We start from the raw sequence: 25,752 nt of genomic DNA, 5'->3' as shown, positions 1-25,752 counted from the left end.
TGTGTGTGTGTGTGTGCGTATGTCCAAGGAATTTGTGTGTGCAAACACACATCCACATATGTGCTCATCTAAAGGATTGGGACACTCCTGAACACTTAATATTTCTGTATTTTGTAGTCCATTCATTTCCAATGGCCGGTCATTTTTGACCGTGAACACAACGAAAAAACATTGTCAGGGTCAGAATGACCAGAACACAACATAAGGGTTCATTCACATAAATTCGAAAAGGTAAAAAGTTAATTTGAGGAAAAACAATGCAAAGTCAGTCATCAACATGTATTAATTATTTTATTCCTGTTACTTTTTTATCTGATTATATACACAAGACACAAAGTGTGTGCGAGTGCTAAGCCAAGATCAGTGCCAAAGAATATTGACATTTTAAATAAAGCATTTAACCAAGTAACACGTGAACAAAGTTAGATATCTTCACAAGGACTAATGTAAGCCAAATAGTAGTCATTAGAGAGAGCTTTGACAAATTCACTGTCAGACATTTACAGTATTGTTTTCAGTTAATTACATTTGTTTAGTGTGTTATTCCTGGTTCTGTAATATGATCCAAGTTGTACCAGTAAGAACATGAATAATCATTATAATGTTATATAACTGTAAAAACACATACTGTAGTTCAAGAAGGTTGAATATTGACACAGGATAACACTGTCCCTTGGGGTCACCATATTATTATGTCTTTGGGTGATCTCAGTTAGCTCCCTAGCTCCCTATGTCGTGAATCAGTATAATATGTACTGTACATAAATTTGGGCAAGGGTACTGATCCACTGAACATTGGGACACTTATTAGTCAATCACCTGCGACACCATTACGAGCTTGCGCATTAAAACACACCTGGCCTGGTATTAATTAACAACATCGCTGTATAAATGACACTGTCAAACATTTTCATTGTAGATATTCAAACGTGCAATGTTATTATGAAATTGCACAGGTAAATTACATAAAAGAAATACAAATATAATGGAGTGTATTTTTAACCTTACAACCCTAATAGTTAAAAGATTGTTTACATTTCATGGTCATTATGGATGAAAGCAGGGCCGTTTCAGACCATTCTGGAGCCCTAGGCGAGACTCTTATTGGCGTCTCTGTTCTGGGGGGGTGAGGGGGTCATGGCAGCGGACTCCTCTTTGGTGTTTTTTACTGTGCATTTAGGGAGCAAACCTTTCAGTGCACTGGAACAATTTTGCGATTGAGAAATGGCCGACTCCCTGATCAGTGCCCTGACAACTGAACTAAGGAACAGATTGAGATGCACCTTTTGTCTTTTGATGATTTGCTATCAATCTTTGGACTGGGTGAATGTATGAATGGAGAGGCAAGTGTGTAGATGGATAAAGAGCTGATTAGAGCAACAGAAATGTTCAATTGATGTCCTGTTTCCAGTTAAAAATGCACTCTGTTTGAAGGAATTTCTTGGGAAAACTTCCTTTTTTGTTGTACACTCAGTGCCTGAAAGTCAGAAGAAAAATATGCATCTAATTAGTAGCAAATTGTGCTTATGATCAATGTAAACCCTTTGATTATACCATGTCAGTATTGATTATTTTGATTCATTTGAACTTCACCTTTTTCTTGGCTTTATCGATTGATAGTCCTTTAACATTTAGAGCGGCTATCTTATTCTCAATGTCTGAGACCTGATAAATAACAAATAAAAAAATAAATATACAGACAGATAGATTGAATTTCAGTATAATAATTTATTAATCAATTATTCATGAGCTGTTGCTCACCTCACTCTCCGTGCTCTGAACTTTAGCAGCTGCCAAAGAGACCTGGTCCTCCAGTTCAGAGAGTTCTGAATCAGTTAGTGGGCCACTGTAGTGATTTTTAGCATTCTGCTCAATCATTCGTAACTTCCTCTCCATATCGAAGAACTTTCCAGCAGCCAAGTACACCTGCAGTAAAAAAGAAGAAAGAAAATGTAGAATTCTGATCAAAAAGCTCATGAACTTCAGTGATACAGTGATGCAAAAGGCATAAAAGCGCTTGGTCATGCCATTGGCATTTTATGTGTCTAATCTCTGTCCTTCAAAAACAAAAAGAGAAAAAAGTCTATTAGAGGAATACGCTTACATTTTCCTCAAGTTCCCTGTATGCATCATCAGCCTGCTTAACATCTGTGCCCGCTAACTGAAGTCTGTCAATAGGATTCGAGGGGGCCAACTCATTCATAGCGCTTTCAGTGGCATTAATTGTTCTTAGAATCTCGGTTGTGATGTCACAAAGGGCCGCTGCAGTGGATCTCTGAAAGCCATGTAAAGGGAACAGTAATTAACTGAGAGGAGCTTAAAACCCTTAAAAACTACTGTAGGAAGGTATTGTCATTGCTAAAGTTATAGCTTAATGAGGCACAAATGTTGCTAATGCTTCATGATCCTTAGATAAGTTATTGCTATTTATGAAAACAACCCAGGGGAGCTATGAAAGTCAATGAACGACTTTCATTGGCTATGAGGATTAACGTGCTAGTGTAAAATTCAGCCTTGTTAAAACATGATGTATTTGCTCCAGCATCCTTATTAAAGGTTTGTTAAAGTACTAATAATATGGAAATAAATTTGTGGGACTTTTAATATCAACTGGTTGGCTATTTCAATCCCATGGTGAGAAATCAAGACTGAATCTGCATTTTTTTTTTTTTTTTTGGTTCGAAAAAAACTTTCATTATTATGGGCATTTCTTATCTTAAGTGACTTTGTTGAGGATTTCACCTTACCTTGGGAAAAGACATCAGCATCTCCAACAGATTTTGGCCTCTATGTATATGTTACTTGTCTTTGTGCTCACCTTTTGCGCTTCAGTGGGCATCTCATCACTGGAGGAGCTCAAGGGTTCTTGGGGTGCAGGGGGCATAGGTGTCTGGCCCCCCTTTAGTGCACGACTCACAGTAGACCCATTGGACTGAGGAGGCAACTTTGGCTCATCCTCATCAGAGGAAAGTGCCTTGTCACTCATCAGCTCATCTAGTTTTCTCCTCAGCTTATCCTCCTCCAGCTGCCCTGCTGTGGGCAGAACAGGCTGCAGAGATAACAAAACAACAATTTACAATAGAATTAAACAATGAGCAACTGTACATGAGAGGGACCTACAGTATAAAACCTTAGTCCTAAAAAGAACCATTAGAATATATTCTACTTTGCAGGTTTGGTTTTTGAGGCTTTATTCCTACCTGATCAGCAGGCAAAGTCATTTTCACTTCCAGTCGATTCAAGAGACTCTCAATGGCAGACATTCTCTTGCTCAGCTCATTGATCTACCTCACAGCAACAGTTTAAAGGGAAAGTAATAAACAACACACTTGTGTTATTGCTATGCTGTGAGTGCATGTAATACTTGCACAGCCAGACTTTGAAATCAATCATAATAATAGACCGGCATGAAGAATAATAGTACGTTTCAAAAGTTGGCGCAGAGGTCTCAGCAAACAGAAGAGAAGAATATATATGTGTAGACTTTGTGATCGTAATTTCGGTCCATCCAAAAATAATAAGCATTGATTATTAGGGCAGGGTACTGATACAGATTTCCCAATTCAGTTCGATTCTGATTCACAAGCTCTTGATTCGATTTGTTATATTTCAGTTATAATGTCCCTTTTGCTTACATTGCTTGAAAGAAATTAATTAATTATACCGGGGACCTTCTGACTAGGTACATTACGAAAATATTAATTTTACTAATTACATTTTTTTACTTTTTCATCATTTTGGTCACATTTTGGCTTTTTAAAAATGAACAAATAAATGTATTCAATCAATGAATAAGATATTATATTTCATATATTATATTTTGTCCCATGTTTATTGTTTAATTGCATAATTTGCACTATTTTACATGTATTTACACTGATTTGTTGAACACGTGTTAAAACCGGTACTGTCTCTTTAAGAAAAATACTTCTGTAAACAGCACCTTTAAATGAGCGCATGTTAAGGAGAGAGGACTCGAACGGCTTTATCTCATCTGTGCGAAGCGTGATTAGAATTAAATGTTTATTGTTTGTTGTTTTTGATCAACAACTGACTGTAAAGAACAGAAAGGGTATTAAAAGAGATATTATTCAATGATAAATGGGTCGCGTGGATCTTGTCTTTGGACACTCATTACGTGGAACAAAATTAAACTCTCAACGTGCAGTAAAAGCTTCACCACTAAACTACACAATTACTGATGAGTGAAATCTGAACATTTACCAGCCAGTTGCTATATACATTTACATTTTAGTCGCATAAGTGCGAAATTTGGTTGCAAATGCGAGTGATTTCTTCTCATTAAAGTGGAGGGTTGTGCATAGAGTAAAAGATTGGCCTTGGGATTTAAGAATCGATATCGAGATCGTGATTAATTGGAAAATCAATATTTTTTATATTTAATCGATATAATTTTTACCCACCCTTACTGATTATTAGACATATTTCAGATAACTAAGCAGAATGTACAGTTCTGTTTGTGAATAACTGTTAACTTGATACTTAATGCCTCAAAACTCTGAATATCTTCCAAAGATTTGATGCAAACTTTGTCAAATTCAGCAAGCTGTTGAATGTAGTCGTTCGGCACCTTGTAAACATGACTTTGTTTCCAGAAAGACTAATAAAAAACTGTACCCCTGACTCCCAGAAGTTCAGACTGCAATCAGATTGGAACTGGGGATTTCAGCCACCTCTTGTCATTTTTTTGTGTGCAACTAGCAGGAGGCTAAAGGGAGATTTATACTTCTGCGTCAAACCTCCAGCGTGCACCTCTTCAAAAATTTAACTGTGCATTGTGTCGACGCAGACCACAACAGCTGTGATTGGTCCACTTTAACCAGAGACCACCCCCCAGGATGATAACAAGGATATCTGTGGTAGCGTCACATTTTATCCAAGTTTATTTTAATATCTATGCATCATATCACATCATGTTTTGTACTCGTGAACTTTCCAATCGGCACGATGATTTGACCGTATGTTTAACAGTGTATATTCAGTAAATAATCATATTTCATAAGTTATGGAAATGGAACACTTCTAATTTGTCAGTAAATTAATAAAACACCTGGTAAGAGTTGGTTATATTGCCTATATGCATTGTAAATTCTTTAAAATGACACCCATTTTGTGTTATTCAGGTGAGTAGTTATTAATTAATTAATTTGTCGATTTCTTTTTCAGCACAGAATGTCAAAAGTGTGCCAAAATATTTATTATTTAAGTGACTCAAGAGCAAGCATACAGTAATTTCTCCTATATTTTCTGTCTGCAATGTAGGCAACGTATAATAAATAATATGCACCTAAATTTCAACGTTCACATACTTTGAACTCATTTTTAATGCTACAATAATTTAATAATACTTTTGAATCCAGAAATTGCATTGCTTTTGTTTATTTATGAAATATATAGTTAGCGTTTTGGCTGTGTACTCACAGAACGATGCAGACACACACCAACACAGAACTATAAATGCAAACCAACGCATTGGCCACTACGTGGCGCATACGCCATAGGTTCAATGCAGAAGCATAAGTCAGCTTTACGGCTAAATGCGCGGTAACATTTACCTTTGCACGGTGCAGGTGAAGAAGGTGTGTGCGGGCGTTGAGCGCATGTGAAACCAGCAAAATAAAAAAACGAATTGTCAAGCAGCCTCTTTTAATTGCTGCACTTTATACTCTGCGAGAGTGTTAAAAAGAAACTTGCTTCCAAAATTATATTCCTATTTATTGGTCGCGCCTTGAGACTAAACATGAGGTTAAACTAATCTAACCAACAATAGTTGGTTAAGCATAACCATACTTAAAATATAAAGAAAGTCTAATAGACTATGATCATACCGGTGGTGCTCCTTGATTAATGTTTTCCTGAGATGATGCTCGACTGCGGCGTCGTGGGGGCAGCTGGTAGATGGGAAAACGAAACATGTCCTCCTCCTCTGAAGTGTCCAGGTAGATCTGGCGCGGAGCCAGAGAGGAGTTGATTTTTGAGAGAGATCGAGCACGTATAATTCTGTGTTCAGAGTATAGGCCATCATCTAAAACAAAGTTGAAGGGTACATCATTTTTTTAGGATAATATCATATAAAGTAGATTTCAGGATTTCTAGGATTTCTTTCTGTTTGTTCTTGTTGTTTTATATTTACTGGCAGGGTTTGTCACATTGTAACGTTTTTGGGGGCTCGTCAGGGATCGGAACTCTGTGTGTATATTGCCAGTTGCATACTATGTAACTAAATATATACAGTGAAGTATGAGTCCTTTTGCATTTTAATTTGCCATGAGTCATTTTGCATTTAATTGTCCCGGGGGGCCAGTGCCCCCATGTCCAGGGACAGATTAACCATCAGGCCTATTGGGCCGTTGCCCAGGGGCCTCTAAACCCAAAGGGCCCCAAGCTCTAAATCATATATTTTTTTTTTAGATATCTATTATAAATCCACGTAAATGTCAGCCTTAATGTGAAATACCATTTGATCAGCTGAATGCGTGCTGGACGACAGCAGCGTGAGCACATGCACCCAAGTGCGCGCGCAGGGAATCTGCGTCTCACAGGTGCAGCGTGTTTATTTTCTAGACTACAGAGAACAGCGTCTGATTTACAAAACGCTTCTAAACACAAAGATAATGTGCAGTAGGGACCTGGGTAGCTCAGTGGTAAAAGACACTGGCTACCACCCCTGGAGTTCGCTTGTTTGCTAGTTCGAATCCCAGGGCGTGCTGAGTGACTCCAGCCAGGTCTCCTAAGCAAAAAAATTGGCCCGGTTGCTAGGGAGGGTAGAGTCACATGGGGTAACCTCCTCGTGGTCGCTATAATGTTCTTCGTTCTCAGTGGGGCACGTGGTGAGTTGGGCGCGGATGCCGCGGTGGATGGTGTGAAGCCTCCGTGGCAACGCGCTCAACAAGCCATTTGATAAGATGCGTGGGTTGATGGTCTTAGACGCAGAGACTATTGGGATTCATCCTCCGCCACCCGGATTGAGGCGAATCACTATGCGACCACGAGGACTTAAAAAGTGCACTGGGAACTGGGCATTCCAAATTGGGTGAAAAAGGGAAAAATCCCCCCCCCCCCCAAAAAAAAATATAATGTGTAGTTTACCCTGGCTGTGTACAAAGCTGATGGGTTAAATTCATATAAGTGACAGAATTGTGCAACTGTATGGAGGACTTTAAAATGTTTAAGTCCTGCATGAATTTAATGTTTAATTTTAAAGCGAAAGATGCCTTAATACCCTAAATATGTGCACGGTAACCTTTTGTAATATTTGGTTAACCGGAGAGTTCACGAGCGGTTATTGTGTTATTTGTCTTAGTTCACTTCCCTCATCACTTCCATCTGCTCCTCATCATCCTCACCTGTATTCCATTCCCTCATTTAGTTCCTTGTGTATAAATACCCTCTAGTTTTGTTCATCCATTGTCAGTCCTTGAAGTGTTATGTTGTGTTGTTAGTTTGTGATGTTTAACTTTATAGTTTGTTCTACTCCAGTGTTTTTTCCACTCCAGCGATTACTATTGTTAAGCTTTATTGTTTGTTCCACTCCAGCATTCATTATTAAAAGACTTAAAGTATCTACTCCCTGCGTCTCTTCCTCTTCCACTCCAAGAACCCAATGTTACAGTCACTTATAATTACGATGCATGCAACTTTTTTAAACTCATAGTAATTGAGATCGTCATGGTTACTTGTGTAACCTCCGTTCCCTGATGGACGGAACGAGACGTTGTGTCGATGTAGTGACACTAGGGGTCACTCTTGGGAGCCCGAGACACCTCTGGTCTTTGATAAAAGGCCAATGAAAATTGGCAAGTGGTATTTGCATGCCACTCCTCCGGACATACGGGTATAAAAGGAGCTGGTATGCAACCACTCATTCAGGTTTTATGCTGAGGAGCCGATATAAGGTCCGGCCATTTCAGCGGGTAGTTCAGCGTTGTGGCAGGAGGGACACAACATATCGTTCCTTCCATCAGGGAATGGAGGTTACACAAGTAACCATGAAATTCCCTATCTGTCACTCACTCGATGTTGTGTCGATGTAGTGACACTAGGGGTCCCTATATGAAACGCCACAATTGGCTGAACTGTGTTACATGAACTGGCGGTGTGTGGTGGGCAGACTACTGTGTGCCTCATAGCCAGCAAACCAGGTCGACACGTAACCTCCCCCAACATAGTTATGAGTGTCGAACGGCCCTTTTTGGGGACAAGTCAACTACCCAAAAGATAGAGACAGGCTTAACCCAGCCGTGGCCTCTTTTCTCCTTCTTTTTTTCCACTCCCTAAAAAAGAAGGGGGATTATCCAACTGGGCCGCCAGGTCTAGTTGAGGGGTGTCCCTCCCAAGGGGAAGACACAGCAGAGACCACACCTTGCTCAAAGAGAGGGGGGGATACTTAATTGGAAAAATACATCACATGGTCTTTCCAACCATGTGGAGAGTCTTCAAGGTAGATCCTGCCCAATGGGGGAGGAGTTACTACAAACATGGAGACTGGGGCAGAGGGGCTCTGCCCAAGGAAGACGCAGTTTGCCAACAGGGAAATGAATTAGCGGAAGATATATAATCGCATGGGGTTAGCCTTACAGAGAACCGCCACATGCGGAGCACCTACCCCAGAACAGGGCTTTTAGTTAGCTCGTGTACTGGGCCAGCAGCAAATCTCTCCGAAAACTCGACTGCCACAGGGTTCGGAGGAAGTCAACCAGGGAGCAAACTTGTGAACACTACTGGGAATTAATGGCGCACATCTTCAGCTCAAAAGGAGGTGGAAGGCGCTATGTGCAAGTGATACACCAGGCCAGCTATCCCGGGCTTATCCGCTTGTGTTGCGTGCCACTACCTGGGATGAAACTGGTTCCACCCGGAGGTTGTAGAACCTTGCACAGGTGTTGGGTGTTGCCCAGCCTGCTGCTCTACAAATGTCTGTTAGAGAGGCACCCCTGGTCAGGGCCCAGGGAGCCACTACACCCCTGGTAGAATGGGCTTGTAGCCCCACCGGGGGCGGAATGTCCTGGGCAACATATGCCTTAGTTATGGCGTCAATGAGCCAGCGGGCGATCCTCTGCTTGGAGACAGCGCTTCCTTTCCGCTGTGCACCAAAGCAGACACAGAGCTGCTCAGAGATTCTAAAGCTCTGCGTGTGATCCAAATAGATGCGTAAAGCACACACCGGACACAGCGATGACAGGATTGGGTCTGCCTCCTCCTGGGGCAGTGCTTGCAGGTTCACCACCTGGTCCCTAAAGGGGTGGTGGGAACCTTGGGCACATAGCCCGGTCGAGGTCTCAGGATCACGTGTGAGTAACCCAGACCGAACTCCAGGCACGTTTCGCTGACAGAGAACGCTTGCAGGTCACCTACCCTCTTGATGGAAGAGAGCACAGTCAGGAGGGCAGTCTTCAAGAAGAGTGCCTTAAGCTCGGCTGACTGCAAAGGCTCAAAGGGGGCTCTCTGTAGACCCTGAAGAACTACAGAGAGGTCCGATGAGGGAACGAGGCGCGGTCTGGAGGGATTCAGCCTCCTGGCGCTTCTTAGGAACCTGATGATCAGGTTGTGCTTCCCTAAGGACTTACCGTCGACTGCGTTGTGGTGTGCTGCTATGGCGGCAACGTACACCTTTAAGGTGGAAGGGGACAGCCTCCCTTCCAACCTCTCCTGCAGGAAGGAAAGCACTGATCCAACTGCACATCTCTGGGGGTCTTCCCGACAGGAAGAACACCACTTAGCGAACAGACGCCACTTAAAGGCATACAGGTGACTCGTAGAGGAGGCCCTAGCCTGAGTGATCATGTCTACCACCGCAGACATGGAGATTCCAGAGGTCTGGTCGCGGGTGCAAGATGGTGCCCCGTCCCTGAGAAAGAAGATCCTTCCTCAGGGGAATTCGCCGGGGGCTGTCGCGAGGAGCGTGAGGTCTGAGGACCACGCCTGGGCGGGCCAGTAGGGTGCTACCAGGATGACCTGCTCCTCGACCTCCTGCAAGTAGGCTCACTGGGGGAAAATGCACATTTGCGAATGCAAGGGGGCCAGCTGTGTGCCAGCGCGTTTATGCCGAGGGGGGCCTCTTGTCCCGTGGTGCCATGCCCATCTTGGGACTCGAGTCTGGAGCCAGTGCTGAAGCGGCTTCATATGCATCAACCCAAACGGGGTGGCCACCGCCGAGGATGCCATATGCCCCAGGAGCCTCTGAAAAAGTTTCAGTGGAACCGCTGTTTTCTGTTTGAACGCCTTCATACAGGCCAGCACCGACTGGGTGCGCTCATTCATAAGGCGTGCCGACAAGGAGACAGAGTTCAACTCCAAACCGAGAAAAGAGATGCTCTGAACCGGGAGGAGCTTGCTCTTTTCCCAGTTGACCCGAAGCCCTAGTCGGCTGAGGTGTGAGAGCACCAGGTCCCTGTGTGCACACAACATGTCTCAAGAATGAGCTAGGATTAGCCAGTCGTCGAGATAGTTGAGAATGCGAATGCCCACCTCCCTTAACGGGCCAAGGGCAGCCTCTGCGACCTTCGTAAAGATGCAAGGAGACAGGGACAGGCCGAAAGGGAGGACTTTGTACTGATACGCCTGACTCTCGGATGCAAACCGCAGGAAGGGTCTGTGTCGAGGAAGGATCGAGACGTGGAAGTACGCATCCTTCAGGTCTACCGCCGCGAACCAATCTTGATGCCGGACGCTCGCCAGAATGCGTTTTTGCATCAGCATCTTGAATGGGAGTCTGTGTAAAGCCTAGTTCAGTACTCACAGGTCCAAGATTGGCCGCAACCCACCGCCTTTTTTCGGTACGATGAAGTAGGGGCTGTAAAACCCCTTCTTCATCTCGGCTGGAGGGACAGGTTCTATCGCGCCCTTCTGTAGGAGGGTAGTGTTCTCCACGCAAGGTAGCAGCGTTTTCGTCCTTCACCAAGTTGAAGTGGACACAGCTGAACCTGGGCGGACGCCCGGCGAAGTGAATCACGTAGCCGAGTCGGACAGTCCGGACCAGCCATCGCGATGGATTGGAAAGCGCAAGCCACGCGTCCAAGTTCCGTGCAAGGGGGACCAAAGGGACAACAACATTGGACATACCGGCAGGTGGGGCCTCATGGCGGGGCGGAGTTCAAGGTGCCACACCACGTCGTGGCCGTGCTGAGTCTAAGGACATCGAAGCACTTACCTGGCTCCTTGTGACCACCCTGGAACAGCCTGGGACGGGGGAGGAAGAGGCCTGTCCTCATGACCTGTGGAGACTGTCACATCGGGGGCGGATTTGTGCCACAGCTGGGCGCTCAGGGGCGGGAGACCGCCGCTGGAGCGCCAAACCTGCCAAATAGAGTGGTGGATGGTGGTTGTGATGATGGCCGTGCACACCGGATACGTGACCCAGGGAACAAGGAAACCGCTCTTGCTGAGCTCTTGAGTACTGCAGCCACTTGGGCATGCAGCGCAATTAAATGCAAAAGGTAACAAAAAGATGGAGAGATCTGCTTACCAGCTCCAGAGCAGCGGGTTTCGTTGTCCCTGGGTCGCCCGTCTCAAGGGCACTTTGAAACCATTCATGGGTTCTGGGCGGTCGCGAGATGGGTGGCGTCTGCTTCCTGCGGTGGGCTCCACGCCGGGGCCGGGCTGAAGGGGCAGGCTGCGGCGGAGTCGGTGCAGTCACTGCAGGGGGACGCCCTTGGCAATGAGTAGACAGGGTGCGGGATCTTGAGCCGCGCCAGGGCAGGATATGCCGGCTAGCATCCGTCTGTTGCTCCACCGTCGAGAACTGCTGGGCAAAGTCCTTGACGGAGTCGCCGAATAGGCCAGCCTGGGAGATGGGGCAGCAAGGAATCGTGTCCTGTCGGCCTCACCCATCTCGACCAGGTTGAGCCAAAGGTGGCCCTCCTGGACCACTATTGTGGACATCGTCCACCTGAGAGACCGCGCCGTGACCTCCGTTGCTTGGAGAGCGAGGTCGGTCGCCAAGCGCGGTTCCTGTATTAATCCCGGGGTGGAACTACCCTCATGCAGTTCCTTTAGCGCCTTGGTGGGCTTGCAGGAGAGCCATGGCATGCAGGGCGGAGGCGGCTTGTCCAGCGGCACTGTAGGCCTTGGCCATCAGAGACGACATAAACCTACAGGCCTTGGACAGGGGCTTTGGGCACCCGCGCCAGGTGGCGGCGCTCTGCGGGCATAGGTGCACCGCGAGCGCCTTTATCCACCGGGAGATTGCCAAATAGCCCTTGGCCGCCCCACCATCGAGGGTAGTGAGGGCGGGAAGCTGAAAAGATCGGGACCGGGCAGTAAAAAGTGCCTCCCGTGACCTTGTCAGCTCTTCATGCACTTCTGGGAAGAAAGGAATGGGGGTGGGGCGTGGCTTTGAGCGGCGCCGTGAGCCCAGGAACCAATCACCGAGCCGCGAGGGTTCAGGGAAGAGCAGAGGGTTCCACTCTAGCCGACGCTCGCGGTTGCCCAGGAAAGCATGTCATCATCTCTGCATCAGCCTGTGACTGGGCAATCATCCCTGAAGGAAGGAGCCCAGCTGAGGCTTCCGACTGGATGAGCCCGCTCTCCAATGCTGCGCTCGAGAGCTCATCACTTTTGCGGGCTCCGAATAAGTGGTCAAACTTGCCGTGAGACGAGCCGGCGGACTCATCTGGAAGCCTGATCGGGGCAGACGAGCGTGCTGGGTAATGGGAGGTCCGCGGGGGGATACCCGGTGGAGGCGGTCCCATTGGGGTCCCCAAATCGCCCCCAGTGCTAGCCATGCTGGCCTCATACCCGTGGGTAAGAGGACCGAGGCAGGGAGCCTCTGGGGTGGCTTCCTTTCTTACAAAGGCGAGCTGTGACCTCAACGTTGCCATGGACATGTCCTTGCAATGAGAACATGACCATCTACGAACGCTGTCTCTGCGTGAGCAGTGCCCAGACACGAAAGACAGTGATCGTGACCGTCAGAAGGCGAGAGATAACAAGCGCAACCAGGAATAACACACAATCGGAAAAGCATCTTTAGAAAGACGCATCTTTAAAAAGACGTTCCGTGTATGCTGCTCTTTTAGAGAAATATACTCTTTTATTTCTGCTGAAGCACCCAGGGGCATTCTCTGCATTGCACCAGTACAGAGGGGGGAGAAGCCACTGAAATGCACTGTCAGATCCAGCAGAGGTGAATGAACAGTCGTGGGAATTCAGCTCAGTGAGCATGACCATTCGGCTCCGAAGAGAAAATCTGAATGAGTGGTTGCATACCAGCTCCTTTTATACTCGTATGTCCAGGGGAGTGGCATACAAATACCACTCGCCAATTTTCATTGGCCTTTTATCAAAGACCAGAGGTGTCTCGGGCTCCCAAGAGTGACCCCTAGTGTCACTACATCGACACAACGTCGAGTGAGTGACAGATAGGGAAAGATACAAATTCAATTGTTACACCGGACCATTTAAAATGAACAAGTGAATTTAAAAATGTGCTTAAAAATCCTTAAAAGAATCTGCTGACCATTTACAAGACAAGCTGATTATAGCCTACTTATTAAATTCTAACCTGAAATCTTGATGTAGCCAACCATTCATTTTACCCAAGAATGTTACTGCATTAGTCATTCTAAAGAACAGCATGGCAACATGGCTTAAAGTTTGTGGGTAAAACCAGAATGTTAGGGTGTACTGACTAATTTAAACATTTGTCATGAGCCTGTTTGTTTATATATTTTAAAATTAAAATGTAATTTTCACTCAGATTTGGTGAATCTTTGGTTTTCTTTAAAAAATGTGCATTACCGCAAATATTAAAACAGCAAATTATGTTTTATATGTGTGCAGGGGACATTTAAGGTATAATACAGTTGCCCCACAACAAACACACCCGGCCCCCATGGTCTAAACCACCCCATGTTGTGAAAGGAAGCAAGTGAGGGAGGGAAATAAATAAATATGGAGGCAGGAATGTATTTGCTTAACCTGGGCGTGAGAACCTGTCAAGGCTCTTCCTGCGGTTCATGCGATGATGATGGTGATGGTACATGTCAGAGTTGTATTCTAGATCATTCCGCTGAATTCCTCTCTCTTCCTGGATGTACTGGAGATGAGAGACAGAAGTAACTATAATGCCTGAGCACCCATTTAAAGTGTGAATGTTGTTAACAATAGGCCGAGGCCTCTCAATACCTGCACAGACGGTCTGCGAGAGTGAGTGACATACTCATCCATGTCAAGATCCATTGGGTGGACAGAGAGCAGACGCTTGGTCTTTCGTGTCTGTGAGGAAGTCAGGACAATTTTTACTTCATTTAAAATAACATGAGTGCCAAAAAAAGAGAGTGACTGTTCTGAAAATAATTATTTAGTCCAGTTCAGTTCAAGGAAACTTTTTTGTCTTACTGCACACTTTAAAAGATCCCCAGGGCTTTTAGATAATGCATCTAACATATTCCCAGGATTTAAAAAAATTACAAATACATAACATAGTGTAATCTACCTGCTTATAGCGTTGAGCTTCAGCTGCATCAATATGCTCATCATCATGACCATTATATACATCTAAGACAAACATATAGAAACATATCACACAATGTAAAAAGTGGATCCATAGTTTTAATAAATGTCAACAACACTTTGGCAACCGCCCTCAGCTTTGCTCTGTGACAACATCAGCTATTTTTTTCTTTTGTTTCTCCGCAGCATCATGAATGTGTTTACTCACTGCGGACGTCAGGCATGCTCTGTGTGTCATCATCACGGTGCCCTATGGAAATAAAGGACAATAATGTGAGCACTGGTCCTGTGCATTATGAGAACACAACAAGCAGAAAATCTGACTGTGCTGTCTACATTCTCTACAGAAAGGATTTAATTCATAAAGTCAGGTAATTTAACAGATATGCTGAAGTACATAATGCATAAAAATGTATTATGTGCATGATAATGTGATTCAATTAATAATAATAAAAAAGTAATTACATTACTGTAAACAAAGAACTTAAATGGCTTTTATTGCTGTAAACCAAAGATAGATGTCACACTTCAGTCAGCTTTAACCCTGGGGTGCCTGTACTGTACATCCCCTTCTGAGCATTCAGCCTATGTTTATCATTTTTCTATATAACATGTTCCATCGTGCAAGGTTATAAACAACGTCAACAAGCTCTACGGTGCCCCAGACACAGCATGTAACCCAGTTTAGACCTCAATACTGTAGACAGCCTCTGAACAGAGTTCTTTGAATTTAACAGACACATAAATAAATATCCTCTCAGTAACTCACTTTCCTGCTGTTTAACAATAAAACATTGGTTAACCAATGATATCTCTGTGGCCTCTTGCTGTTCTTCATCTCAAAGCCAAGATATATAGGCTTTACATATTTACATATGTTATACTGATCATTGATCATTAAAGGAATGTTCCGGGTTCAATACAAGTTAAGCTCAATCGACAGCATATGAGGCATAATATTGATTACCACATAAATGTATTTTGTCTTGCCACTCCTTTTCTTAAAAAAAGCAAGAATCTGTGTGACAGTGAAACACTTACAATGGACATCAATGGGGTCAATCTGTAAACATTAAAATACTTACTGTTTCAAAAGTATAGACACAAGACATAAACAATATGTATGTTAACATGATTTTACTGTGATAAAATCACTTACTAACATTTTCTGTGTAAAGTCATGGCCAATTTTGTTGCCAACTTTGTTGCCATGATGATGTAATGTCAAAAATAATTATCATTTAAACAGCTTTTTGAGTTTTAACAGAAGAATTAATGTAAGTGCTTTTATAAAATTATAAGCTTCACATTTCTGTCTTTAAACCCTCTAAAAATTGGCCCCATTCACTTCCATTGTAAATGTCTCACTATAACCTGGATTATTATTTTTTTTTTTTTTAATTTTGAATGCTCAATTCCCACTACTCACTAGGTCCTTGTGGTGGCATGGTTACTCACCTCAATCCGGGTGGTGGAGGACAAGTCTCAGTTGCCGCCGCTTCTGAGACAGTCAATCCATGCATCTTATCACGTGGCTTGTTGTGCATGACACCGCGGAGACTCACAGCACGTGGAGGCTCATGCTACTCTCAGCGATCCATGCACAACTTACCACGCGCCCCATTGAGAGAACCACTAATCGCGACCACGAGGAGGACCCATGTGACTCTACCCTCCCTAGCAACCAAGCCAATTTGGTTGCTTAGGAAACCTGGCTGGAGTCACTCAGCATGCCCTGGATTTGAAATCACGACTCCAGGGGTGGTAGTCAGCCTCATACTCTCTGAGCTACCCAGGCCCTGCCGATTTTTGCTTTTTTTTAAAGAAAAGAGGGACGAGTCGAAAGTACATTTTTGTGGTAATCAACATTCTGCCGCAAATGCTGTTGATTGAGCTTAACTTGTATTGAACCTGGAATATTCCTTTAATAACTCAACAACCTGATCTCATTATTATGTGGAAGTATTCATACATAATATGTACATGTACATTTTGTACATTTGGACAGATGCTGAAACATACAACATGGACATAATGAATAAACCTGTGGTAGTGGTTACTTTTCATCAGTATAAAAAATATAACATCAGATAAATGCACAGTGACAATAATTAAATATATTATAATTATATAAAATTATATATAAATAATTACTGTATGTATAATCTCACCTTTACCCCTAAAACCTAACCCTTACCATTTCTAAACAAACAAACAAACAAACAAAAACTTATTTGAGACTGTTCCTCAGACAAAGCTGGGATCTGAAGTCTTGGATTATCAAAATCAGAATCAGAATGAGCTTTATTGCCAAGTGTTCTCACGTACACAAGGAATTTTTTTGGTGATAGGAGAAACGAGTGAGACACAGAATATAAAACAAGGTAAGAGTATAAATAGACATACAAATAATAGGACATATAACAGAATGGTGTATGTACATGTGCAAGTGGTAATGTATGTGCAAGGTAGGAGTATGTACAGTTATTGAATTAAATGTGAATTTACATGAGATATGTATTTACATTATTGCACTATGGGGGAGTCCTGAAGGCAGTTTAATTGTTCATGAGGAATTGTGGCCTGAGGGTAAAAACTGTTCTTGGACCTGGATGTCCTGGCGCTCAGAGCTCTGTAGCGCTGACCATTGGGCAACAGTTCAAAAAGGGAGTGGGCGGGGTGTGTGGGGTCCAGAGTGATTCTACCTGCACGTTTCCTGACTCTGAAGACGTACATGTCTTGGATGGTGGGCAAGGGGGCACCAATAATCCTCTCAGCAGTCCTGACTGTCCGTTCCTTCTGTCTGATTTGGTGGCTGAACCAAATCAGACAGTTATAGATGTACACAGGACAGACTCAATGACGGCTGAGTAGAACTGTCTCAGCAGCTCCTGTGGCAGGTTGAACTTCCTCAGCTGGGGAAGGAAGTGCAACCTCTGCTGAGACTTCTTCACAATGGAGTCAATGTGAGTGTCCCACTTCAGGTTCTGAGAGATGGTAAAGCCCAGGAACCTGAATGACTTCACTGCGGGGGGATTTCTCCTGAACTCCATTATCATCTCCACTGTTTTGAGTGTGTTCAGCTCAAGGTTGTTGTGACCACACCGGACAGCCAACTGTTCAACCTCCCAACTGGATACAGACTTGTCACCATAGCAGATGAGGCCAATGACCATGGTGTCATTTGCAAACTTCAGGAGCTTGACAGAGGGATCCTTTGCAGTGTAGTCATTTGTGTACAGGTAGAAGAGCAGTGGAGAGTGAACACATCCCTGAGGAGCACAGTGCTAATAGTGAGGGTCCCGGTTGTGAGTTTCCCCAGTCTCAATAGCTGATGCCTATCTGTCAGAAAGCTGGTGATCCATCGACAGATTAGGGTGGGCACGGAGAGCTGGGTCAGTTTGTTTGAGAGAGGATCAGGCATGATGGTATTGAAGGCTGAACTGAAGTCCACAAATAGGATCCTTGCATAAGTCCCAGGTCTGTCAAGGTGTTGCAGGATATAATACAGTCCCATACTGACAGCATCATCCACAGACCTGTTTGCTCTGTAGGCGAACTGAAGGGGGTCCAGCAGGGGTCCAATGATGTCCTTCGGGCAGGCCAAAACCAGTCTCTCAAACGACTTCATGACCACAGATGTGAGAGCGACAGGTCTGTAGTCATTAAGTCTTGTGATTTTTTTTTTTTGGGGGGGGGGGACCGGAATGATGGTGGAGCATGTGAAGCAGCAGGGAACTTCACACCACTCCAGTGATCTATTGAAGATCTGTGTGAAGATGGGGGCCATTTGGTTAGTGTAGACTTACAGATAGACAGGTGAGACACCGTCTGGGCCTGAAGATTTCCTAGTTTTTTGTTTCCGAAAGACCTGGCACACATCCTCCTCACAGACAGAGCGATATGCATCCTTTACAGTGGTGTAGCAGTGATCCAATATATTTCTGTCTCTGGTGGGGCATGCGACGTGTTGTTTGTATTTTGGCAGTTCACGGGTGAGGTTTGCTTTATTAAAATCACCCAGAATAATGATAAGAGAGTCCGGGTGTTGTTACTCCATGTCTGTGATGTGATCAGCCAGCTGTTGCAATGCTGCGTTTATGCATGCTTGTGGAGGAATATAAACACTTATCAAAATGAATAAAGAAAACTCCTGTGGCAAGTAGAAAGGCTTACAGTTAATAAAGAGCGCTTATAAATTAGGACAGCACATCTTCTTCAACACTTTTACATCTGAACACCAACTTTCTTTGATGTAAAAGCATGTTCCACCGCCTCTCGTTTTCCCCGATAACACTGCAATGTGATCCGCTCTGAACAGCTGAAAGCCCGGCAGATGTAATGTGCTATCCGTGTTGGCTTCACTCAGCCAGGTTTCCGTGAAACACAGAGCAGCGGAGTTAGAAAAGTCCTTTTTTGTTTGAGTGAGCAGAAGCAGTTCATCCATTTTGTTGGTGAGGGAGCAGACATTCGCCAGATGAATACTCGGCAGCGGAGTCCTAAAGCCATGTTTACGAAGCTTCACAAGCATGTCGGCGCGCTTCCCTCGCTTGTGTCTCTTGGAGCACTTGTAGAACACTGTTGCACCTCCAACTAAGATGTCTAATAAAATGTCCGAATAATCAAACACCGACAAAGAATTATCAGGTATGCTCTGCCGAATATTCAGCTTCTGAATGAAACTGATCAGGAAAGAGTGACAAAAAACATGACAAACAAACAAAAGTAACAAAAACGCTAGAGAGCTCCACACCGAAGCAGCCATCCGCAGCGCCATCTTGAATTACATAATCGTGGATTGTATAACTTTTATGATTGTTTATTCTAAACAAATTCAGAAAACGCGTTTTTTTTTTTTGTTTTTTTTTTAATCTAATGATTAAGTAGTGATTAAACGATTACAATTTTTTAAAATTTATTTAACATTTTATAGTTTAGTCTTGGTTAAAGTGATGTAATCCTTCTAAACAAGTTGAATACCACCAGATTCACACGGAACAGACTAAAAACGTATAAAGTCAATTTAGGTAAATGCGTCAACTGCGTCAAATAAATGTGATGGCATTGAACATTTAATTAATCTCTTTGATTATACATACAATAAAATGCACAGATTAATTCTGTATAATATTCATAGATTCAATAAGGATACACAATCATTCGTATGTCTCTAATGTTGTTGAAACGTAAAATAATGCTGTCCATATGTCAATATTGTGTGTTTCTATGTCAATGCAAATGTAAGCAAATGTATATGTTGGTACTATAACCACACTTAACATAATAATACATACAAATCCTCATGATATCATGCTGAATTAAAATCCCTGTGCCAATATTCAAAGAAAATAATTCCCAAAGTAACAAACTGCATTGCAGAATTACTGATGTGTAAACTCTAATAAGCAATCAATTTCTAATGTATTAGATTGTAATATATAATGTATCTATTGTAAATCTTAACACTCACTTGGATATCAATTTCAAATGACTGGTGATATACTGAATCAGTATGGTGACAGCTTATTTGTACACATTAAAGGTTATCAGGAGGCTTTTAATAGCACCCACCCTCTTCATTTAATCTCTTGTACAGTGACCTCATCACCTTTGCACTGCCAAAACACTTAAAGCGAGAGCGTATGTTGTCATGGTACCACCCCAAGGTTCCAATTTTCAGGACCCTACATAGACAAACAGGTGTTATGCAACAGATTTCATATTACTGATTAATTATACACATACACTCCATGGCCAAAAGAACATGCATACCCAAACACCACAGTCGTATATGCTTGTTGAGCATTTCGTTTTAAAAACCATGGGCAGCTTACACGCTTCTGGGAAGGCTTTCCACTAGATGATGGAACATGACTGTGGGGATTTGGACACCCATTTAGACACAAGAGCATCAGTCGGAATTCCAAATCATGCCAAAGGTGTTCAAAGGGGTTCAGATCTGGGCTTTGTGAAGGCTCAGTAAAATATTTCTTAATGGACCTCGCCATGTGCACAGGGGCATTGTCATGCTGGTATGAAAAAAGAGCCCCTTTCAACTAGAAATGCTTTTCTGGGGAAATTGCATGGTTGTAGTGTACTTTTGGCCATGGAGTTGTAGTCTACCCAAAGGTATAGGCTGTAAAATCTGAAAACATGTTCCAAATGTTATCCAATTTGATCTAACCTTGCCATGCGGCAGGGGTCGCATACCCAGCCACGCTCCTTCTTGTTGTAGCGACTACAAGTTTTGCAGGTGTAGAGTTTGCAGTCCATGCACTGGCGTTTGCTGTTCACCAGGAACTTAAAGGGTTGCAGGCAGCGGATACAGTGAGAGTCCACCAGGTTTGATTGAGATCCCAAGAGTTCCCTCTTCGTTTCTTCCTTCTCTATCTTGGATTTCAGCTCCCTTCAGTGTAATACAAATACACACAGCCTCTTAGAATGTCTGAACATAATGACATACATGATTATGTGACTTAGTCTTTTCTTTGTTACACAATCAGATTTGACTGTGGCAGCATGGTCAGGCGTGACAGCATATTGGAGCATCATTGCAAAACCTGACACTTCAACACAAGTGGTTTAGCAAAAATGCTACGATTTGACAAATAATCGTTTTTATTTTTATTATATATATATATATATATATATATATATATATATATATATATATATATATATATATAATGTCTAAATATACATCTAATGCGTAACTTGTGATAATATCTAGAAATTGAGTTTGTAACGACATTGGCTAATAGAGATCAGCAAATGCATGAAGTACTGGAACCATCTACTGAACATAGTTGTTATTTCATGTAATTGTTGTTTTTTATTCCAGCAGATGTCACCAGAGACCCCCAGTACATGACAAATTGTTATGTTTTGACACTCTTTCAATTTACCGAAATTAAGGTTTTTATTGAAATGAAGATAACAAAATGAGCTTATATTTTATGAAAATGAATGGTGTAATTTAGAGGTAAATAAGGTCTAAATACCATAAAATCCCCCCACAAAATTCACAACTTTAGTGTTTTTACTTTAGTAAAATTTGTGATTTTTACATATCTTTAAAATAAAAAATAAAAACATAAATAAATAAAGTTAAAAAAGTAAATATTACACATGTATGTTCGGGTCATTTTTGACCCAGCGAACACCACAATTGTGACTCACAAACGAACACCACACAAGGGTTAATGAAGGACAAGCCCTGATATTAGTGCAGGACACCAGTCCCAAATGAAGCCTCATAGAGTTCTGTAATGGCAATAAACATCTGAAATGGAATACTATAAAGCGCTCCTCTAATCACTTATTTTCCTTTATATTCCCATTAATACTTAAAATCAGCCCTCGAACACTGTCTGTGTGTCTTAAAAAAAATCTGATCAAGAATAAAATTGTCCTTGCCATAAACAAACAGAAAAGAATCTGTTTTCCGACATGAACAATTCAATATCCAAACAGAGACCTCCTTTTAGCAAAAGAACAGAGCTCTGGGGCATCTTGTTTTCCCAGCCAGTGGTATGGTGTGATCAGGCCTTGTGACTATTCCATGATCATCATGATGTTTTTACAACAGTGGCCTTCTCATAGCCCTGTTCCAATCCCGTGTACTACAGATAGAGTATGTACTATAGAGAAATATTAAAGAGATCATACATTGTAAATACTAGACCCGACAGAACACAAGACTACATACATATACTGTATAAGACAGCCTATGGATATCTTTTGGAGTCTGTGCTGACTGATGAGTCACTTGTGTCACTGTATTAAAGTTTAAATCCAATGTTAGGTGAAGTCACAGCAGATTTGTCTCAATGGTAACATAACGTTTAACAATGTCATTTAAAATCCTCACCCAAGCCGCTCTTCTTCCTTTTTTCTCAGCATAAAATCTCTCTGAATGACCTCCAATACATGTTTGGCCTCCTCTTCTGATAGTCTGGACAGGTCCAACTTCTTGTCCATACTTAGAGCTCAGATGATCTTTTTATTTTAATTTCCTTAACAATACCAACAATACACATGACCAACATGTTCGAATTATAAGGTTAAAGCTTCTCTTTTGGGTCATTCCTACAATTCTGTGCCTTTTCGGAATTGCAACTTTTGAAAAATGAAACACTTTTATTAGAATCTTTGTTACTATGTTACTTTATGTTACTTTATTAAAGGGACATGTTAAAGATTGTATTAATCATACAGGTCACAGGAATATGTCAGATATCCATCCTGTTAGGTGGGCAGGGTCAGTATAGACAATAACAGGGTGGACATTCAGAGGGTAAAATTAGCCATGACTATATGGTCTGCAAATGATATCTAGCTAACATACTGTATAGGCTATTTAAACTTAAAGTGAGGACTTTACTTATGTTAAAATGAATAAAGATAATTAGAAATCCAATGAGTTATCACTTTTGTTGCCATGTGTTTGACGGGCAGCTCTGTGGAAGTGAAGAAATGACACTTGTGCAATAAATTAAATTGATTTCAGTTATTTATAATTTGACTTTAAGGCTCACATCAGTGTGTAACATTATAAATATATATTTAACAAACCAATTAAAATATTATTCGATTAATCGATACAAAATTGTAGTAATGACCTTTTTTATCATTCCACCTCTCGGAGAAATAATAGGTTTCCAGTATAACATTAGGACAACAAATGTGCAGTCAAAGCCTGTGCTTCTAGGACATGCATTATATTCATAAAGTGTTACAGTCATCACAATCAAGAGTCTATCCATTGAGTTTGCCCATTTCTAGAACATATCGCAGTCTGGTGCAAACATTTTATATAAATATACATATAAACACTGTCTCCAAAATCATTCATAATACATTTTTCTTTGACGTTTAGCAAACACCTCTATCAATAATTCAAATCAAGTTTGTGAATTCCATTATGAAAGAGACATAAACTACTGATTAAAGAATAAATACTGCTAACACATCAACTGACCTCAACAACTCGTTGTAAATTACTTTCTGCCGTAATTCTAAACCATAGTGCATTGATTTGCTGTGGCGTTTCATAGATATGCATGATGCGATGATGTAATGATTTCACTGTGTTACATGTAATTTAACTCTGGAGATTAATCAAGTTTGAAACCTGCTAAAACAGTCTTAGAAAGTAATAAACAATGACACCCTAACAGCAAGAAGAAGAATTCACTTAATATACCTGTTAAAATGATGTATGTCATACATTAAAATATTAAAAAGCAGAGATTACACTTACAGAAGTGGTACAGAAATGGTATTGAAGATTTTGTTTACCTCGCTTGCAGACAAGGAGCTGTTCTTGCCAAGTCTCTCAGAATGAGGCAAATGATGTGAGAATAGTCAGAGGTATGGCATGTCATCTTAATCACATGTCTGTTCAAATGAAAAAGGGAGAGGAAAGAGATCACCCTGTCCATGCTTAAAATGAATAGTTTTTTTTTTTTTTTTCAAATGGATTAAAATTACAATAATTTGAATAATTATGTTTATATATATATATATATATATATATATATATATATATATGCACTGGTGAAAAATGTTGCATAGTGAGGATTTCTTCAAAATAATGCCATAATTAGTTTTTATTTTTCAATTAACTTAATCCAAAGTCTAGTAAACAAAAAAGGTGTGACCACCTTTGCCTTTAAAACAGCACCAATTCTCCTAGGGACACCTGGACACAGTTTTTCTTGGTTGTTGGCAGATAGGATGTTCCAAGCTTCTATTTAGTCTGTCTCAATTACTTCTGTCTCTTCGTGTAATCTCAGACTGACACGATGTTCAGTGGGGGTCTCTGTGGGGCCATGCCATCTGTTGCAGGGCTCCCTGTTCTTCTATTCTTTTCTATTATATTTGCAGAAGGAATGTTTGGGATTCTAAAATGTAAATTACCTATTGACACACTAAACTGAAGATATAAATGACCATCTTAAGACAAATGCTTTTGTGATACATCTTATGTGCCTAAGACTTTTCTTTTTGTTTTTCTGTTTCAAAAGTGACTTTTTCTTTGCAATTCTTCCCATAAGGCCTGCACCCCTGAGTCTTCTCTTTACTGTTGTACATGAAACGTGTTGAGCGTTTGGCAATTTTAAGCATTGTATAGTCTTCGTTCCTCAAAACAATGATTGACTGATGAGTTTCTAGAGAAAGCTGTTTCTTTTTTTGCCATTTTTGACCTAATATTGACCTTAAGACATGCCAGTCTATTGCATACTGTGGCAACTCAAAAACAAACATAAAGACAATGTTAAGCTTCATTTAATGAACCAAATAGCTTTCAACTGTGTTTGATATAATGGCAAGTGATTTTCTAGAACCAAATGATCAATTTAGCATGATTACTCAAGGATAAGGTGTTGGAGTGATGGCTGCTGTCTAGATTTGATCAAAAATGACTTTTTTCAAATAGTGATGGTGCTGTTTTACATCAGTAATGTCCTGACTATACTTTGTGTTCAGTTGAATGCCACTTTGGTGAATTAAAGTACCAATTTCCTTCTGAAACAGCAAAATCTGTACATTATTCCAAACTTTTGGCAGCCAGTATATATATATATATATATATATATATAATGTTCAAACATTATATTATAATGTTCATTTACATTTAGTCATTTAGCAGACTAAAGTGACTTAAAAATGAGGAACATTTAGCCATTTATCATACAAAAGTCTACAATATATTCAGTATCACACTGGCAAGTTCTCAAAGTGGTTGGAGTAGTAGAGATCAGTGCATAGATGCTAGCACAGAAGAAAGAGAATATATATATATATTCATTTCTTTTTTTTTTTTCTGTATATTTTCATGTATTAAAGCAGCTGGTTAAACATTAACATTTGACCTATTTTTCAATCTGCTGTTTTTATTCTAATCTGTTTTGCATTTTCACGACTATGGTAGGGACTTGTGGTGCAGCTTACAGTAGACCCCATGAGGCATGTGGCAAGGTGACAGAGCAAAAGTTTCTATTTACTGTACAACCATCTACAGGCAATGTCTGCTGTGGCTATAAATGAATCTAGGATATTTTTATGCATTGCAGCTCACAGTCTTAGACTTGGTCTATGTAATGCAAGTCAGTGTTGCACAGTTATACTTTCTGCTGTGTGCAAAATGACCCTGACTCATAGTTAACAAGACTTTTCACAATCCCTGGTCCAGAAATGTCTATGCCTTAGTGGTCAACACAAAAGCCCATCTTTTAGGCTGTGGTTCAAGCAAATGGTTTGTCCTAATTCCTGCTG

At 41.7% G+C, this 25,752-nt stretch overlaps 1 protein-coding gene across 3 annotated transcripts; it reads right to left on the bottom strand.

Annotated features, from left to right (window-relative positions):
- Nucleotides 1-272: 272 nt before the first annotated feature.
- On the bottom strand, nt 273-23,867 carry mlpha (melanophilin a). Of its 3 annotated transcripts, none has more exons than XM_051712536.1 (15): nt 23,773-23,867; nt 22,343-22,487; nt 20,657-20,878; nt 20,044-20,156; nt 14,681-14,722; nt 14,456-14,517; nt 14,146-14,235; nt 13,939-14,056; nt 5,850-6,046; nt 3,201-3,284; nt 2,819-3,049; nt 2,105-2,275; nt 1,762-1,926; nt 1,594-1,665; nt 273-1,477 (listed from the first exon to the last, which is right to left on the bottom strand). In XM_051712536.1, exons 2-15 carry the CDS (start codon nt 22,450-22,452, stop codon nt 1,412-1,414), a joined length of 1,743 nt encoding a protein of 580 aa, XP_051568496.1. In that variant the 5' UTR covers nt 22,453-22,487; nt 23,773-23,867; the 3' UTR covers nt 273-1,411. The 3 variants fall into 3 exon arrangements, with proteins under 3 accessions (XP_051568496.1, XP_051568497.1, XP_051568498.1); XM_051712537.1 differs by lacking the exon at nt 23,773-23,867 and adding an exon at nt 23,735-23,754; XM_051712538.1 differs by lacking the exon at nt 2,105-2,275.
- Nucleotides 23,868-25,752: the final 1,885 nt, after the last annotated feature.

The sequence above is a fragment of the Myxocyprinus asiaticus genome, chromosome 12 (genome assembly GCF_019703515.2).
Source record: "Myxocyprinus asiaticus isolate MX2 ecotype Aquarium Trade chromosome 12, UBuf_Myxa_2, whole genome shotgun sequence".
NCBI classification, from domain to species: Eukaryota; Metazoa; Chordata; class Actinopteri; order Cypriniformes; family Catostomidae; genus Myxocyprinus; species Myxocyprinus asiaticus.
Note: the sequence above shows the minus strand (reverse complement) of the source record. Positions and strands in the feature narration are given on the sequence as shown.

Excerpts from the sequence above, each read along its gene's own strand:
- mlpha (XM_051712536.1), bottom strand. The coding sequence starts at position 22,452 with ATGGACAAGAAGTTGGACCTGTCCAGACTATCAGAAGAGGAGGCCAAA. Across the intron at positions 14,723-20,043 it reads CAAGAGATTAAATGAAGAGG|GGCACCGTGATGATGACACA; the intron begins GTGGGTGCTATT and ends TTATTTCCATAG. Across the intron at positions 14,236-14,455 it reads AAGCTCAACGCTATAAGCAG|ACACGAAAGACCAAGCGTCT; the intron begins GTAGATTACACT and ends ACTTCCTCACAG.